Source organism: Mesoplodon bidens, assembly GCF_964165515.1.
Source record: "Mesoplodon bidens genome assembly, chromosome: 5".
Lineage (NCBI taxonomy): Eukaryota > Metazoa > Chordata > Mammalia > Artiodactyla > Ziphiidae > Mesoplodon > Mesoplodon bidens.
Genome location: NC_138161.1, coordinates 46034570 through 46054414, shown reverse-complemented (window position 1 = coordinate 46054414; position 19845 = coordinate 46034570). Strand labels below are relative to the sequence as shown.

Below are 19845 nucleotides of genomic sequence, written 5' to 3'. Positions count from 1 at the left end.
ACACATTTAAGTCATCCACCCGTTTTGAGGTTTTTTTTGATATACGGTGTGTGAAAGTAGTCCAATTTTTTTTTTTTTTTTTTTTTTTTTTTTTTTTGCGGTATGCGGGCCTCTCACTGTTGTGGCCTCTCCCGCTGTGGAGCACAGGCTCCGGACGCGCAGGCCCAGCGGCCATGGCCCACGGGCCCAGCCGCTCCGCGGCATATGGGATCCTCCCGGACCGGGGCACGAACCCGTATCCCCTGCATCGGCAGGCGGACTCTCAACCACTGCGCCACCAGGGAGGCCCAAGTAGTCCAATTTGATTCTTTTGCATGCAGATGTCTAGTTTTTCCAACATCATTGATGAAAGAGGCTGTCTTTTCTCCACTGTGTATTCTCACCTTTCTGTCATACATTAATTGACCATGTAAGTGTGGGTTTTTTTCTGGGCTCTCTATTCTGTTCCTTTGATATATGTGTCTATTTTTGTGGCAGTATCAAACCGTTTTGATTATTATAGCTTTGCAGTATAGTTTGGAATCAGGGAGCATGACACCTCCAGCTTTGTTGTTCTTTCTCAGGATTGTTTTTGTTATTTGGGGTCCTTTGTGATTCCATATAAATTTTAGAATTTTTTGTTTTAGTACTGTGAAAAATGCTGCTGGCATTTTGATAGAGATTGCATTAAATCTGTAGATTGCCTTGGGTAGCATGGGTATTTTAACAATATTAATTCTTCCAATCCATGAGCATGACACAGCTTTCCATGTGTTTTTGTCACTTTCAATTTTTTTATCAATGTCTGAAAGTTTCAAGAATACATCCTATACCTCAAATTTTTCCTATATATTTTATTTTTTTAATTTATTAAAAAAATAATTACCTTTTTATTGAGGTATAGTTAATTAACCATATTACATTAGTTTCAGGTGTACAACATAGTAATTAAAATTTTTATAGATTATACTCCATTTATAGTTACTATTAAATATTGGCTATATTCTCTGTGCTGTATAATATATCCTTGTAGTTTATTTTAAACATAGTAGTTGCTACCTCTTAATCCCCTATCCCTATCTTGACTTTCCACACTTGCCTTTCCCCATTGTAACCACTAGTTTGTTTTCTGTATCTTTGAGTCTGTTTCTTTTCTGTTATATTCACTAGTTTGTTTTATTTTTTAGATTCCACATATAAGTGATAACATACAGTATTTGTCTTTCTCTGTCTGACTTAATTCACTAAGCATAATACCCTCCAGGTCCATCCATGTTGTTGCAAATGGCAACATCTCATTCTTTTTTTATAACTGAGTAGTATTCCACTATATAAATACAACACATCTTCTTTATCCATTCATCCGTTGATGGACACTTAGGTTGATTTCTCATCTTGGTTATTGTGAATAATGCTGCTATGAACATTGGGTTGCATGTATCTTTTCAAATTAGTGTTTTTCTTTTCTTTGTATATATACCCAGGAGTGGAATTGCTACATCATATGGTAGTTTTATTTTTAGTTTTTAAAGGAACCTCCATACTGTTTTTCACAGTGGCTGCACCAATTTACATTCCCACCAACAGTACACAAGGGTTCCCTTTTCTCCACATTCTTGCCAACATTTGTCATTTGTATTATTATTAATTTTTTTTGGTGATAGCCATTCTGACAGTTACGAGGTGATATCTCATTGTGGTTTTGATTTGCATTTCTCTGATGATTAACAATGTTGAGCATCTTTTCAACGTGCCTGTTGACTATCTGAATGTCTTCCATGTCTATTCAGGTCTTCTGTTTATTGTTTAATTGGTTTGTTTTTTTGATACTGAGTTGTATGAGATGTTTATATATTTTGGATATTAACCCCTTATTGGTTATATCATTTGCAAATGGTTTCTCTCATTAAGTAGGTGGTCTTTTTGTTTTGCTGATGGTTTCCCTTGCTGTACAAAAGCTTTTAAATTTAATTAGGTCCCATTTGTTTATTTTTACTTTTGTTTCCTTTGCCTTAGGAGACAGATCCAAAAAATATTGCAATGATTTATGTCAAAGAGTGTTCTTTTTTTTCGAGTTTTATGGTTTCAGGTCTTACCTTACCTCAGGTTTTTAATCCATTTTGAGTCTATTTTTGTATATGGTGTGAGAAGTTCTAATTTCATTCTTTTACATGTAGCTATCCAGTTTTCCCAGCACCACTTATTGAAGAGACTGTCTTCTCTCCATTGTATATTTTGCCTCCTTTGTTGTAGATCAATTGATCATAAGTGTGTTGGTTTATTTCTGAGCTCTCAATTCTGTTCTATTGATCTATGTGTCTGTTTTTGTGCCAGTACAATACTGTTTTGATTACTATAGCTTTGTAGTATAATCTGAAGTGAGAAGTATGATACTTCCAGTTCTGTTCTTCTTTCTCTAGATTGTTTTGGATATTTGGGGTCTTCTGTGTTTCCATACAAATTTTAAAATTATTTGTTCTAGGGACTGCATTAAATCTAAAGATTTCCTTGGGTAGTGTGGGTATTTTAGCAATATTAATTCTTCTAATCCAAGAACATAGTATATCTTTCCATCTGTGTCGACTTCAATTTCTTTCATCAGAGTCTTATAGTTTTGTGAGTACATGTGTTTTACCTCCTTAGGTAGGTTTATTACTAGGCATTTTATTCTTTTTAATGTGATTGTAAATGGGATTGTTTCCTTAATTTATCTTTTTTTTTTTTTTCTGGTACATGAGCCTCTCACTGTTGTGGCCTCTCCTGTTGTGGAGCACAGGCTCCAGACGCGCAGGCTCAGCAGCCATGGCTCACGGGCCCAGCCGCTCTGCGGCATGTGGGATCTTCCCGGACCGGGAAACGAACCCATGTCCCCTGCATCAGCAGGCGGACTCTCAACCACTGCGCTACCAGGGAAGCCCTAATTTATCTTTTTGGTAGTTCATTGTTAGTGTACAAAAGTGCAACAGATTTCTGTATATTAATTTTGTATCCTGCAACTTTATTGAATTCATTGATGAGCTCCAGTAGATTTTTTGTGGCCTCTTTAGGATTTTCTATGCATAGTATCACATCATCTGCAAACAGTGACAGTTTTACTTCTTCCTTCCCAATTTGGTTTCCATTCATTTCTTTTACTTGTCTGATTATTGCGGCTAGGACTTCTAATACTATGTTGAATAAAATGTCAAGAATGGGCGTCCTTGTCTTGTTCCTGATCTTAGAGGAAATGCTTTCAGCTTTTCACCTTTGTGTATGATGTTAGCTGTGGGTTTATCATATATGACCTTTATTGTGTTAGGTATGTTCCCTCTATACCCATTTCCTGAAAGTTTTTATCATAAATGGATATTGAATTTTTTCAAAAGCTTTTTCTGCATCTATTGAGATGATCATATGGTTTTTATTCTTCAGGTTGTTAATGTGGTATATCACAAAGATTGATCTGCAGATATTGAAAAATCCTTACATGCCTGGGTTGAGTCCCACTTGATCATGGTCCTTTTGGTTTATTGTTGGATTTGGTTTGCAAATACTTTGTTGAGGATTTTTGCATGTATTTTCATCAGTGATATTAGCCTGTAATTTTCTTTTTTTGTGATATCTTTTGTCTGGTTTGGGTATCAGGGTGCTGGCCTCATAGAATGAGTTTGGAAGCATTCTTTTCCCTGCAAATTTTGGGATTTTGGAATAGTTTGAGAAAGATTGGTGTTAACTCATCTCTAAATATTTGTTAGAATTCACCTGTGAAGCCATCTGGTCCTAGACTTATGTTTGCTGGGAGTTTTTTTTTTTTTTTTTTTTTTTATTGATTCAATTTCACTACTGGCAGTTGGTCTGTTTATATTTTCTATTTCTTCTTGGTTCAGTCTTGGGAGAGTAGTGGGGCTGGGCCATGAGGCAGCTTGTTATGGGACACTGGGGGGCCTGGGGCTAGTACTGGCCCACTGGTGGGAAAAGTGGAATCCTGGGGTCTGGCTACAGGGCCCAGGGATCCCAGAGCGGCTGTTGGACTGCTGGTGGGTGGGACCTGTTCTTGACACAGCTAGCTTTGGGGTTTGGGGTGTCCCAAGGCTCATGTTGGCCTGCTGATGGGTGGAATCGGTCTTGTAATGGCAGGCTGCAGGGCTACAGTTGTCCTGGGGCTGGTGTCTGCCAGCTGGCAGGTGGACCTGTATCCCAGGGTCTCTGGCTTCAGGGCCCTGGGGGTCCTGGGCCTAGCGTCTGTACAGTGGTGTGTGGTGCCAGGTCCTGAGCCCTCTGGTGGGCAGGACCATGTCCCATGGGAGACTTTCTAAGATCAGCAGGTGGATCTAACCCAGGCTCTTTTCAAATTACTGCGTCTGCCCTGGGTCCTGGAGCATGTGACATTTTGTGTGCTCCCTTTAAGAGTGGAGCCTCTATTTCCACAGCTCTCTGAATCTCCTGAAAGTAAACCCCACTGGCCTTCAAAGCCTTCACAGCCAAGTGTTCTGGGGGATCCTCTTTCTGGAGCAGGTCCCCCAGGCAAGGGAGCCTGATGTTGTGCTCAGATACCGTGTTCCTTGGGGAGAACCTCTGCAGTTGTAATTATTCTCCCGTTTGCGGGTTGCTATATTTAGTGTTATGTTTGCATTCCTTTCTTTTTGTGTGTGTGTATCTATTATAGGTTTTTGGTTTGTAGTTACCTTGAGGTTCATATATAACAACTTATATACATATGTGATTATTTTAAGGGATGATCTCTTAAGGTTGAATGCATTCTGACCACCCTATATTTTTACACCCTCCTCTATGTTTAATGTTTTTGACATCATGTTCTACATCTTTCTGTTTTGTGTATCATTTATTGTCTATTGTGGATAGACACTGTTTTCCCATTTTTGTCTTTTAACCTTTCTACTGGCTTTATAAGTGGATGATCTGCTGTATATTTTCCTTTACCAATGAGTTTTTTCCTTTTGTAATTTTCATATTTCTTGCTGTGGTCTTCTCTTTTCCATTTAGAGAAGTCACTTTAACATTTCTTGTAAAGCTGGTTTAGTGGTGCTAAACACTTTTAGCTTTTGCTTTTCTGTAAAACTCTTTATCTCTCCTTCAAATCTGAACAACAGCCTGGCCAGGCAGAATCTTCTTGGTTGTAGGTTTTTGCTTTCATCACTTTAATACATCGTGCCAATCCCTGCTAACCTGCAAAGTTTCTGCTGGTAAATCAGTTGATAATCTCATGGGACTTCCCTTGTAAGTAACTAGTATCTGTTCTCTTGCTGCTTTTAAGATTCTCTCTTTATATTTAATTTTTTCCATTTTAATGATAATGTGTCTTGGTGTGGACCTCTTTAGATTCATCTTGTTTGAGCCTCTTTGTGCTTCCTGGACTTGGATGTCTGTTTCCTTCCCCAGGTTAGGGATGTTTTCAGCTATTATTTCTTCAAATAATTTCTTTGCTCCTTTCTCTCTTTCTTCTCCTTCTGGGACCCCTATAATGTGGATGTTAGTATGCTTGAAGTTGTCTCAGGGGCCTCTTAAACTATCCTTGCTTAAAATTTTTTTTTCCCTGTTCAGCTTGGGTGATTTCCACTAATCAGTCTTCCACATTGCTGATCCATCTTTCTGTATCATTTAAACTACTGTTTATTTCTTCTAGAATATTTTAAAATTTCAGTTATTTTATTCTTTAGCTTTGTGTGGTTCTTCTTTATATTTTATAACTCTTTGTTGAAATTCTCACTGTGTACTCCTGAAATCAGTGAGCATCTTAATGATCATTACTTTGAAGTCTTTATTGGGTAGGTTGAAGGGATTAAAATTTGACTTAAAAAGGGATTTGCTCCATCCACACCAGCTTCTCTACCAATGATTTTTTCTTTCTGCTTTCCTAGTCAGTTCTCAATATCTTAATTAGTAAGAAGAGTAGGTTCCTGTAATTAGACTGAAGGGTGGGCCTCCTTAGCAATTAAGAATTTCCCTTGTAGCTAAAATCTGGGAAATATATCAGAGAACTGGTAGCATTATTTTAGTTTTAGCAACTGTTTCATTTGGCCCATCTTATTAAAAACAGTAATTTTAAGCTTTACAAGTTGTATGATTAAAACTTTCATTATTTGATAAATGTAGTCTTCCAGTTTTTTTTACTTGGAGGTACTTGGTGTGAAATACTGAGTCTGTTATCCATCACCTAGAAACACTGTTTCTATGACCTAGAAACAGTGTTTCACTGAGGCAGAAAAATTTGGAATGTTAGAGGTGACATAAGGGAGGCTTTTGTTTTTGTTTTAGTAAATTTATTTAGCTAACGTAAGAAATACTTATATTAACTATAAATCCTCTTTTAGGGAAATAACTAGTTTCTCCATTTCTTTGAACAAACTAAGAAATCCTGCTAAGGCTCACCCTTGCATCTTCCTCTTTTTAAGCCACCCTTCCTTCTGCTTGAGTTTCTCCAGCAGCCTTATACTTCCTATCCAGACCTGTGTTCCCTAGGCAATATCCTGGAATTTCTTGCAATGAGATATTATCTATATTAAAGAAATCATTAAATCACAGAAACTCCAGCTAGTGGAAGGCATTTTTGTATACTTTCATTCCAGTGTAATGGAATACTTCAGTGATTAGGTATATGAAATAGGGACAAAGTCACAGAGGTGCCATAGCTTTCTGTATTTATGGATTGCTGTACCAACTACAATAGCATGTCCCATATAATATATGGCTTTGTCAAAATGAAAACTGAGATTATTTCAAGAGAATCATGCCATTAATGTTTAGGGGAAAGGTCAATGCATTACTTTCAGGCCCAAGAATCCTGAAATAGCCATTGCATCTGAATGAAAAGGAGAAAAAAAAAATCACTGATGTCTCTGGCTGACATTTGTGAGGAGTGGGAAATGAATAAATTCACTCACAGTGATTGATGTAACCTAATAAAAATGTCAATAAATTCACATCATTCTGTTGCTGTATCTCAATCATGAGTGTCTAAGTTGTGCCTACTTTTACTTCTCAGGCTGAGGAAACACATTACCATATTTCTTCACCCCTTCCGAAGTTGAGATTGAGTGTTATAACATATAAGATATAGACTAGGTAATGTGGTCCTACTCTGAAGTTGATTCTGGTACAGTAGAAAAAGACATGTTCCTAAAAAATTATAATGTAACATATATAGTTAAAATTTCATAGGAGAAAAACAGCTAAAATATGATTGCTGTTCAGAGGAAGGAGAAATTACAAAAGTACAGAGAAGCACAATTATGAGAAAAGCTGCCAATTTCATATAAATGTAACTGACATTAGAGAGTGTTCAAATTTAAAATTGGGCTTGAAGTCCTTGAAAAATTAAGTTCCTTCTTTCCTTTACTTTCTTCCCTCTTTCTTTTTATTCTACCCCTATCCTTTCCTTCCTTTTCCTTCTTTCTTACAATTTTCCTTCATTCATATGAACTTAGTGTTTACTGTATGCTCAGCACCATGCTAGGCACCACAATAAATAAAATAAAGACTATCCTTAAGATATCATGGCCTCCCCAAATCCCCATTCCAATATAACATAGGATTCCCCCCTCTATCCAAAAGCAAGTAATATAAAATATGCATCGGGGGGTATGTATTGGAGATTTGGGAGGAGGGAGCTTGAGGGGCGAGTAAGATGAAGCTAGAATAGAAAATTAAGATTAAATGGAGAGGGACTTCCCTGGTGGCGCAGTGGTTGAGAATCTGCCTGCCAGTACAGGGGACGTGGGTTCGAGCTCTGGTCCAGGAAGATCCTGCATGCTGCAGAACAACTATGCCTGTGTGCCACAACTACTGAGTCTGTGCTCTAGAGCCTGCGTGCCACAACTACTGAAGCCTGTGTGCCTACAGCCCATTCTCCACAACAAGAGAAGCCACTGCAATGAGAAACCTGCATGCTGCAACAAAGAGTAGCCCCCGCTTGCAGCAACTAGAGAAAGCCCGCGCACAGCAACAAAGGCCCAATGCAGCCAAAAATAAGTAACTAAATTTATTTTTTAAAAAAAGATTAAATAGAGAATATGGGGTGGCCAGTACACTGAGTTTAACCCTTAACTAACAGGAAATTAAGGGTCATCAGAAACCAAATGAATGGCAGGATAGTTTTTCCCTACTAATGGGCAGTGGCTGGGCTGCTGGAGCCTCTACAAGGGCTGTGGGCAGGAAATGTGAAGGTAAGAGGGAGCCCTAACAGGCGTAAAAGACAGCGCAGATGCTGTATTGTTCTCCCAGAAAAAATTCACGGCCATTGCAAAAGGGTGCAGAGGTCCTAATATTATAGGGTAAGAGTTAAGAAACAGTAGACTTTTGGGTCCTACATATAAATGATAATTATAGCACAACATGTTAAGTGCAATGTAGATATCTACGAGTACAAAGATTAAGAAAAGATGTTTCATATAAGCTGAGTCATCCCTCATAAGTAGAGTTTGCTGGTTGAGTTAAGGGCGATGGAGTTGTGGGAAGGAGAGGAATTTCCAAGAAGAGGGCCAAGTATGATCAAATATGATCAGTCATTGATTCACTGAACTACTTATTTGAATATTTCATTTGAAATATGAATCATATAGTGATTTACTGTTAATAGAATATAAACTGAGGTAGAGAAGCCAGGAAATAAGGCTAAAAATATGCTGTGAGTGGAGTACAATCTTTAGAACCTTGAATTTCTATATACAGTGGCATGAATTTTGTCCTGTGGGTGAAGGAAAGCCATTGAAGGATTCTAAGCAAGGAAAGAAAGTTAAAAATGAGGAAAAACAGGCTTGTACCTTAAAAAAAAAAAAAAAAAAACGAATTCAACAAATGGTGGTGAAATTTTCCATATGCAAAGAAAGACAGAAAAATAAAGAACCTTGGCCCATTCTTCACAGTTTATGCAAAAATTAATTCAAAAGGGATCATAGACCTATACGTAAAACTTCTAGAGGTGAGTAGAAGAGAAAGTCTTTGTGACTTTGGACTAGGTAAAGAGTTTCTTGATACCACACAGAGAAGCACAATCCATAATGAAAAAAGTAAAAAAAATTAGACTTTATCAAAATTAAAAACACTTACTCTGCTAAAGACACTCTTCATGGAACAGAAAAACAAGTTACAAACTGGAAAAATATCTACAAATCACATTTCTGACAAAGAACTGTATCTAGAAAATATTAAAAAAAAACTTTTAGAACTCAACATTAAGAAAAAACAACCCAATGAAAGAAAATGGGTAAAAATCTGAAGACACACTTCACCAAAAAAGATATAAGGATAGCGAGTACACATATGGAAAGATGATCAAAATCAATAGTCATAGGAAATGCAAATTAAAATGACAGTAAGATACCAATATAGACTCACTAAAATGGCTAATTAAAAAAAATGACTGTATCAAGCATTGCTGATGATGCAGAGTAACTGAAACTCTCATTAATTACTAGTGGAAATGTAAAATGGAATATCCTGTTTGGAAAACAGTTTGGCAGTTTCTTAGAAAATTAAACATATATTTACCATTGGATCTAGTCATTCCACACCTAGGTATTTCTCCAAGATAAATAGAAATATGTGTTTACACAGAGACTTACACATGAATGTTCATATCAGTTTTATAAATCATCATCCAAACTGGAAACAACCCAGATGTCCTTCAACCGCTGAATGCAGAACCAAACTGATGGTACATCATACAGAGGAGTACTGCTCAGCAACAACAAAGAGGCATGAATCTCAAGTGCATTCTGCTAAGAGAAAGAAGCCAGGTCTGAAAGGCTACTTATTGTGTAATTCCATTTACAGAACATTCTGAAACACAGTTCTTCCTTAAAGAAATGTTCTGATTAATAAATATAGAAGGAAAGAGAAAAACAGAAAAATCACCATTAAAATATGACAGTAGTAATTGTTGCAGGCAAGATCTGCTATGGATGATAAAATTAATGGGAAAAAGTCTGAGGAAAAACAAGATATTTGCATAGTCTAATATCCTCCCAAATATACATTAACTACAAGAGGGGAAAAGTAATTTTTCAGTAACTTTCTATGAGACACCACCTTAACCAAGTGATCCCTGTTAACATACCCAGGGATAATGCACGTGGACATCATGTACCCTCGGATATAATGCATAAAGAGGGTATGCAAATTTTGTGATGTTCCTGCCAAAAATGCATAACCACAAATTGAATCATGAAAAAACAACGGACACACCCAAACTAATGGACAGTTTACAAATCACTGACTAGTAGTTTTGAAAACTGTCAAGGTCATGAAAGACAAGGGAAGACTGAAGAATTGCACAGATTAAACACAGACTGGACTAAGGAGATGCAATAAGTAATGCAATGTGGGATCCTGGATGAGTCCTAGAAGAGAGAAAGGACACTAGTGGAAAAGCTGATAAAATCTGAATAAAAGTCTGTAGTTAAGTAAATAGTACTGTACAGATGTCTGTTTCTTGGCATTGATAATAGTCCTATGCTTATGTAAAATACATCAGGGGAAACAGTGAGAGTTATATTGGAACAATATTATTTGAATAACTTTTTCTGTAAGTCTGAAATTATATCAAGGTGAAAATTTAAGGAAAGTTATAGTAATATATTCTCACAACAACAAAACAAGCATTAAGATATTCATCAAGGGATTAAGTAAGGACACTGCTAGATTTCCATTCATTACTTTGAGATAATTTTTTAAATCAGAAATCACATATACAAGGGGCCAATAATCATTTTCAGTAGCCCATAATCATTTTCAGTGATTAAGATTCCTCCTGGTCTTTATTCACTCCTATCAATATATAAGACCATCAGGAACTTGGTGAAAAAGTTCCTAAGTAATGACTGGTTACTTTACCTTGCAGCCTGGAAGGATGGTACTCATTCTCCTGAGTTTATGGATGCAAATTAATATCTATAACATGGATTTATCTATAGCCCTTCTCAAATTTGGAGCCATCGAACTCTTTACCAGAACAAATTGCATCATTCTTTCCAAATGATTTGGAAAGAATTTTCACTTTTGAAATGAGTAAGATTTCACCCTCTAGATGGCTCTATTCAATTTTATTTAGATGTATTAAAAGGCAATATTATGTATGCATAAAGTTGTTTTTATATTCTCTTTTCTCTCCTAGTTCTTACAGTGTTATCTTCAGACTGAACAACCTGTTACTAGCATTTTTAAACTGATACTTCTTATTATAGTCTACCCAATAATTAGCAGGCTGGCTTAGAAAAGAGAGAGAACCACAGGAAGGAGACAGTAAGTTAGAAGTAGATCTAGGGAGATGATTAGAGTGAATGACCTTGAGAAAATTCAGATACTTAAACACTGAAGAGACAAGAATAAATTCCTTCTGAATACAGGGGAAGTTTATTCTCTCTTGTAAAGAGAGAAGTACACTCTGGCAGAAAGAAAATAAGCTGGTGATCCTGATTAGCCCCAGTGCTGCTTGAACAGTGTGATACACAGGGCGACCAGACTATGTCGTCTTGTTACTGTTTCTCAGAGTCACACTTGCTTCATTTTCTATTTATCCATATGTATACATTATAATTTCAAGTGGCAAATACTTTGCAGTAGATCTCCTGAGACTCCGTTAGACTCCAGAAACTGCATAAGAATAATTCATCACTGATTTCCGTAAACAGTAAATAGTAAATATTAAAGATGGTAGGAGAAGAGAGAAAATCTCTATTTCTTCTCTTTTTGTTGCCTCTCATCTTCCCTTTTCCCTCGGGTTGCATTTCTTCCTACTTTCAGGCTATCAACTCTTTTCCTCATTTATCAACAGTGCTCTTTGGGGCAGCAGCTTCTGTCCTGATCTCCAGGTTCTCTTGTGTTCTTACTAATACCCACAATCTTTCTAACCTTTCCTAATCAGTTTTTTTTCACACTTTTCTCAAGAGCCAATTCAAATATTCACCAACACCTCAGGCCCTCTACCTATCACCTCAGCAAATGATCTAGCCTTGTACATGACTGAAAAAAAGAAGGCGGGTAACTCCAAAGGCAGCTGGGTCTTCTAGCTACCAACAATCTTTGCATACCATAGTTATCTATGTACCCATTTAGGGTCAGTTTGGTACATTTTCTTCCAGTGCCTCAGGGATTTAGAAAAGAAAGAATACATGGGAAAAATGAGAATAAGTTTTGAGATGATTTTGTCATTTAGTATGAAAGCAATCTAGGATTCAAGAAGGATGGTGGAGAATGAAACCAGAGAAAGAAGACCCAGGGACCTGACCCAGGAGGGCAGGCGTTTTGACTTTCTTATCCATTGCCAAATACCTAATGCTTAGAAAAGTGCTGGCGCATAATAGTTAGGCACATAATAAATATTACTTAAATGAATGAATGATTTAAAGAATGCTAAGCATTTGGAATCTAAGTAAGAAATGAACACAATCTAATTTGCATTTTTTAAGCTATCAGTCTGACTGCAGTGCACACATGCCTCACTCACTCTAAAGTCCACTGCAATCTTGGCCTTGATTCTCACAGTGGGCTGTGTCCTCCTAGTTTCTCCATCCAATAGATGCTTCTCAATCCTTATTTTATTTGGCTTCCCAGCTCATTTTGTGCTAATGACCCATCTTTCATTCTTAGAGATCTGTCCTCCTTCTTCCAGGTTGTTCTGTCTGTCTCTTTCATAAGCTTTTCTTTTTAAGTCAGCCTGTTAGGGCTAGTTCTCCTCAACCTTCTGGGTAATTTCATCCTCCCGATGGCTTCAACTACTGATCCACCCATCATTTGCACCTGCACACCAGAATTCCACCGAGGCTTCCTGGAAGTCTTTAAATGTCCAAGACACTTGTAACTTATCACGTCCAAATCAGAATTCATTGTTAACCCTCCAAATCTATTATTTCTCCATAATTTCCTTTCCGTCTCCCTGCTTATGTAAACCAGAAGCTTGGAAGTCATCCAAAACCATCCCCATTCCCTCATTCCTCATATATAATCAGTCACTCAAGTCTCCTAATTTAACCTTGGAAACAGCTCTTGAATCTAATTCTTCTCTTTATCTTTCTCATCATTTTTCACTTGGATTACTATACTAGCCTCCGTACTGTTTTACCTGTCTCTAGTTTTTTCTTTCAATATATAATTCACACTATTATTACTTAGCTCTAGCTATTTTCGATGCTCCCCCAACACGTCACATTCTTTCTTAGCACAAGGGTTTAGAACTTGCTGTTTCCTCTGCCTGGAATACTATCCTACCAAACCCTAGCATGGCTTGCTCCTTCACTTCTCTCAGGTTTGTTCTCTTTATCTAAAATTATATTGATATATTTAGATTCCTTTTTGTTTCCTCCAGCAGGTAAAAGCTCTGTCTTTTTCACTACTCTATTACCAGTGATTAGAAGAGTTGGCACCCAATAAATATTCTCTGAATAAAATAATGAATAAGTTAACAAATAATTGTATCCAAAATAGCCCATGCCACACCATATTGGGAAATACTGGCCTACTTGTTTGTTGCTCCCAGTGGACTGGAGCCAACAAATGAGCTTCTCAAGAGCACTGAGACCATTTTTTCTCTATCTCTAGGTTTTAATAAGCAGTAGTGTCTGACACCTTGGTGGTGCTCAGTAAATGTTCCTAGGAAAACAAAACAAAGTAAAACAAAATTCTTAACCTATCTTAGCTAGTTGAGTAGCTGAATTTCACAAAAAAAGTCTAATTTCTTTCATTAGAATCAGTTTCACAGAATGCTTCACTCCCTTCAACATATATTCCATATATCCAAACCTTGATTTTGCTTACAGCAAAATTTTACCTATACTTTTCTACTTTACAGACTGTAAGATAAACACTTTATTAAAGGCACTTTTTGTTTCTTCCTGATCACCGATATGAACCTGACATTATAATAAAGTTGGAGGTGGGGTGGTAAGTTATTACTGGCACAAACCTTCCTTACCAACATCTCATGACTCTTTCTTTTGGCAAAGGAACGAAATACAAACATGTTAGGGTTAGATGTGACCTTTCTTGTTTTGTAGTACAATCTGAACTTTTCAATCCTTTGTGCAGAGGAAAATATCGAGGCTTAAAGTCATTGAATAACTTGCACAAGACCCTGTGTCGAGTAGCAGAATATACAAGCAGGTGGAGAGGCAGCTATCATATTGGTGGCAACTGTAATCGTCGAAATCTTGGAGAATGTATTACTTGACAAGTAAAATGCAATTCTGGGACTGGAGAAACAGTTCTTGTGTATTTATTGTCTATTTGACTGGCCCGAATCTACTCTCTGACTTAGAGTCCAGGTGGACCCATCAAAACTATTTGGAAGGAACCCTCAACGTTCTGGAATATTTAAAGATGGTTTGTGCAGGCCCAGTACTTTGTGTTATAGATTCTATGCTGTTCTAGAGTCCTTAGCAATGTCCCATGATAAAATAAATTTATGTTTGGGAATTTGTTTGATATCCTGATTGACTTCTATTATTCCTCACTGGATTTATGATTTATTTGAGATGTAGTTAGTATACCTATATTTAGTTGTTACCTAAGCTGGGAGATAGGCACTTCATTCTTTCTCCTTTTGGTTCTTCCATATCATCATGAATTCAAACTGTAGGGCCCCATCTTCTAGAGTGTGGTTACTGCATTGTGTTTCTTTATCATTTAACCACAATTCTTATCTTTTTATAGAAGGTAGCACTTTCTCTTTTGGATATGTAGTTAATGACACTGGTGTATACATCACCTGTTACAAACTGCTACTATCCATGGTACTAATAGCTACAAGTCTGTTCTCTAACTGATGGCTTCTATTTGCTTCTTGGAGAAAATATATGTGCTAAGCAAATGGTTTAGCTGGATTAATCTCTTTCTATATCAGTTGCTTCTTAATAGGTTAATGAAATTGTGATGTGTCTCAAACAAATAGGTTCAACTTTTATCTGACACACTTTCTATATAACACAGCTTTTAATCATTTAACTTTGAAGTTTATAATAAAAGTAGTTATATGCACAAGTATGAAAGAGCAAAAGTGTTTCCAAGAACTTTATAATATGTATATCTCGGCAATAAAACCTATAGGTAAGATAAAAATTATGCATATTAAGAATTTATAAAAGGATCTGATGAAGATTTTGATCTATAATTTTGCATTACTTGCAACTGAGAGTCAGTGTATTTATTTCTCAGAACCCCAGGATAATCTACTAACATGACCGTATAAACCTATACTGCATCTTTATCTTTGTCAGTATTATCTTTTATGCAATATGGTAGTCCTTAGGGAGCATTAATTGCTAGCTATCTCTTAGCTACTTAAGGGTAATCTTGGAACAATTACCATGTATTTATGGAAATGAGGCATTCATTTATTTATTGCCTTTCTCTTAAAAATCCCCTAGCATTTGCAAGAATATAACAGTATAAATACGCCCACTTGTCTTTGGGGGAATTATTCCTTTCTCCATCTCCACCACCCACCTCAGCATCACTACAACACCCTTATGTGGGGCTCATACTTACAAGTTAAAACTACAATGATTATTGCCACTCAAAAGCATATTGTATCTATCCTTTCTCAATTAGCCTTTCTTTTCTTTTCTTATCCTTTCTCCCTTTCTTTTTCTTTTTCTTAAAACGGAATAAGGACCTTCACCTAGGAATCATAAAAATTGGGCTACGTTAAGGGTCACTGGTCCCAATTTTATACAAGATTGTTAGAGATGTAAAGCAATCACTGTGTTAGTTGTTTGAACGTCTTTGTGAAATAAACTGAGTATTTCAAACTGGCAGACAAGTGCCATAGATTATATTATTAAACCTCTTCAGTTGATTTAGAATAATTCCTACTACTTCTTAGGGCCAAATTATATATAATATTATATAGATAATAAAACACATAGGGATACATGAATAATACACAGAATGTGATTTATCAAAGGTAGAAAATAAATATCTGATCTGAATTTAGTGTTAGATATTTATTTCCAGATATTTCATGCATAAATACTCATACGAGGACTTCAACAGCATACTTAAATTATTTTAAATGTTTTGCAAAGGTTCATAATCCAACTTTAAAATTATCATTTTCATTCCAGAGAGATATAAAACAGAAGGAATAACTTGAAATGTTCATGCTAAATTAATGACAAAGAAGTCAGAATATATAAAAGAAATAATTAATATGTTGCTTCCTCTCTCTCTTTTAGATTAGTATTATTGCTAGGTATTGTGGCATATCTGGATCTCTCCAAATTTTACATAAGAGATAGTTTATTCCACTCACCTAAATATTTTCTTTATTTTTAAAAAGTATTGTGTTATTTTATTTAGATTGTCATTTATTTAATGCTATTTAATTCAGATAAGGCAAAGTGTAAAACTCTGATTTATTCAGCAAAATAAAAAGCAAAGAAACAAAAAATCCCATGGATCTGTCAAACAGACAGACCTCAGTCTGAACATCAGTCATATCACTTACTATGGGTTAGAGGTCCTTATGTGGGTTAATTCACCCGTTTGATATTCAATATCCTTCAGTGAATACTGAAGGTTCAGCAGATATGCATAAGAGTTACCATGAGAATGAAATGGTAAACTATAGTACCAATAATAGCTACCATTTAATGTGGCTTACTATGAGTCACATGCTAAATACATTTATAAAATTAATCCATACAGCATTCCTATTGGGTAAGACTTATTTTGGCCCCATTTTACAGTGTGGAAGTAAACAATAGAGATGTTAAATCATCTACCTAAAACTTCACAAGACTTCAGTGGCAGGAGTGGAATTCTAACTGGTGTCCATCTGTTTGGTTATCTATTGCTGTGTAATAAACTATCCAAAACGGAGCAGCTTAAAACAACAACCATTTTATTATCTCTTATGATTTTTACAGGTTGATTGGACTGAGCTGGGTGGATACTTTGCTCCACAAAATATCATCTGCAGCTGCAGCCATCTGGCAGTAGAAGTAGGGGCTGTAATGTCTGAGGTGGTTCTTTACAAAGCTGGCACTCAGTGCTGATTATCTGCTGGGAGCTCTTGTAGAGCTGTTGTTGACTAGAATGACTCAGTTCTCCTCTTTGCAGTTCTGCGTGTGGCCTCACCATAGGTACTGGCTTTGCTCAACATTGGAGACTAAGTTACATGACAGAGTGTTCCAAGAGGATAAGGTCCAGTGTACAAATATGTAAGATGCTTCCAATTGTATCACACTTGTTAATGTCCCATAGGCCAAGGCTAGTCACATGGACAAGCCCACAATCAATGTGGGAGAGAACAACACAAGGGCATGAATACTGGAAGGTTCTACTAAGGCCACTAAAGTAACAGCCCATGGCAACAGCTGAAATCAAAAGCAAACTTTTGTGTCCTCCAAACTGTCATGGCTATCAGTAATTTTCTGCTCTCCTTGGATAGCATGTTGGCCAATGCATTGTGAGAAGGACTTTGGAGTTTCAGACACAGAGTCAGTTAAACGTTTTTAGTAAGATTTTACACTTTCCTTCTTCCAAATATAACATGAAATTTCAATTTCATCTAAATAGTTTTAAAAGAAATTTCAGTTTTACAAAAGAAAAATGCCTCTCAAAGAGTTAGATTATTTTTATGAGTTTACAATGCCATACTATATTGAGTTTTATGTTATAACTCATTAGTGAATAAAATAAAGAGAAATATTAAGTTATGCCTTATCATTATTGAAATAAAAGTGAAGATATTGCAATCTATTTCTTAGATGATATGATTAGTTTTGGATTTCCGAGAAACTTTTTTCCCAAAGGAATGGTTTTGATCCTACTATTTCTGTAAAAACTGGATTTTTATTTCAGAAATTGTAATTCTTTTCTTCATTTTATATAAATTAAAATAATACAGTTCTAATGGCATTTATGTAGGTAGTTTCCATAAAGAACTTTTTATTTGAAAGTTTTACTTTAGATAAAGCATTCTATATTTGTATTGTCTATGACATTTATTTACAAACAGAACTATTTTACCTTAATGACCCCAAATATTTTAACTGTTTCTTCTATTAATATTGAAATTTAAGCAGGTTCAGAAGAAGTGAATTGCTTACAGAAATTAGGAAAAAATATATAACCCTTTACCTTGATTTATTATTTCAAGTTAAATTAGCAAATGATTTACAGGTAATAAAAAAACATTTCAAAGCTGTTTGGTGACCAATGCAAACTCTGATAATGTCATAGACTAATATCAAGACTCCAAGGGACAATATCTGAAGATGATATCTGAACTAAGTTATCCCCAAAATGGCTGTGATATTGCTAGTAAGCTTTTTTTTTATTTAAGGAATTGAGACAGATATATAAAAGAAGAAAATCAGTACTTACTTTTTGTGACAACACCTTCTAAGCGAATGATATTTGGGTGGTCAAACTGACCCATGATACTTGCTTCTCTTAAAAAATCTCTTCTTTGCCAATCCATGTGGCCACCTTTCAAAGTTTTGATGGCAACTGGGATCTCTCTTTTCCCTGGTGTTTTCAAACGCCCACTACAGACTTCTCCAAATTCACCTTAAAATATGAACAAAAGTAGTTGTTTAAACAGAATACTTATATTCCAGAAAAACTGAATTGTCACAAAGTACCATCTTTTTGTTTTTTAAGACGATGACTCTCAAATGTGCCATTTTTACACAGAGAACTCTTCCTTAAAAATTAAACTTGTAATGACAATATGCCTGATCAGCATCATTTGTAATGAATAATGAAATGCATTTTCATATGCTGTACCACAGGAACTTCCATTGATAGATATCCCTGATCTGCTGAAAAATTATGACTAGCAGAATGGGTGATGCTAATGCAATTCTATAGAAAAGCAATCACTGCATAACATTTCCTGTTCCTGTTCTCAATACTGATATATGGGCCAAATGCCTGCTCTTTTCAGGGAATCCATCAGGCATATGTAGTTGATTTGATTGCACAGGCATATGTCTGGGCTTCACTGCCATTAGAAATCAATGCTAGGGTCAACTGGTATATGAACATATTGAAAAGACCACACTATAATTATAGTTAATTATAATTAACTATAATTACTTATTATAGTTGAGTTCACACAGGTTAAATTACATGTCACATGGTTTGAATACAAATACAGTAAGATTATCTACAGTTCAGCAATGGCACCAATGGATAGATTAAAAAACAGCCAAATATTTATCATGAATTTACTACATATATATCCAGTGCTAGAGTGCTGTGGATTTCAAAGAAGTATAAGAGTTGGTCTTTGTTCTTTGTAGCTTATAGTCTAGTAGGAGAATTTAGATGAAACATTGAAACACTTAGGAACCTAAGAACCAATCCCTGCAAATGTTGTATTATTTAAGTAAGAACAATGGGAGCTGCAAGACTTCCTGGAGGAGGTGGAACTTTTGCTGGACCTTGAATGATGGGTAGCATTCAGATATTCAAGAAAAGTAGCAACATTCCAGACAGGAGTATATGGAGTGAGGGAAGTGAAGACAAAGATTCAACGGTCAGAAACAGTAAAGAGAATGACATGGACGTAGGGCAGTAAGGAGACAAGGTTGACTAGAGGGGTTATTGAGGGAAGGATGGTCAGAGACTTCTCAGTGCAATGCAGTAAATTCAATAAAGCTTGAGATTTCATATTTAATTTTTCTATGGTCAATTTCCTGCATTTACTTAAAAGCATGATGCTTGATCCCCAATTTATTCATCTATAAAGTGAATATAATAATGAAACCTTTTGTAATTCTATAATGTTCCTTCCCCATAAGGATACTGGGAAGATCAAAAGTGATAATGCATATAAAAGTGCTTATAAACTGTAAAGTACTATTTATGTGCTTTAAGTTATATAAATCTTTGGAAAGGTGAAAGAAATAAAAATTAAAGTAT

At 35.9% G+C, this 19845-nt stretch overlaps 1 protein-coding gene across 4 annotated transcripts in view; it reads right to left on the bottom strand.

The window, feature by feature from the left end:
- Window positions 1-19845, bottom strand: part of EPHA6 (EPH receptor A6) — a gene marked incomplete at its 5' end in the record, with an annotated part of 867182 nt that overhangs the window by 195575 nt on the left and 651762 nt on the right. For all 4 annotated transcript variants that reach the window (XM_081234488.1, XM_081234490.1, XM_081234489.1 and 1 more), the window contains one exon: window positions 18301-18486. In XM_081234488.1, the coding sequence (XP_081090614.1) occupies window positions 18301-18486 (186 nt within the window). The remainder of the gene's footprint in view (window positions 1-18300; window positions 18487-19845) is intronic.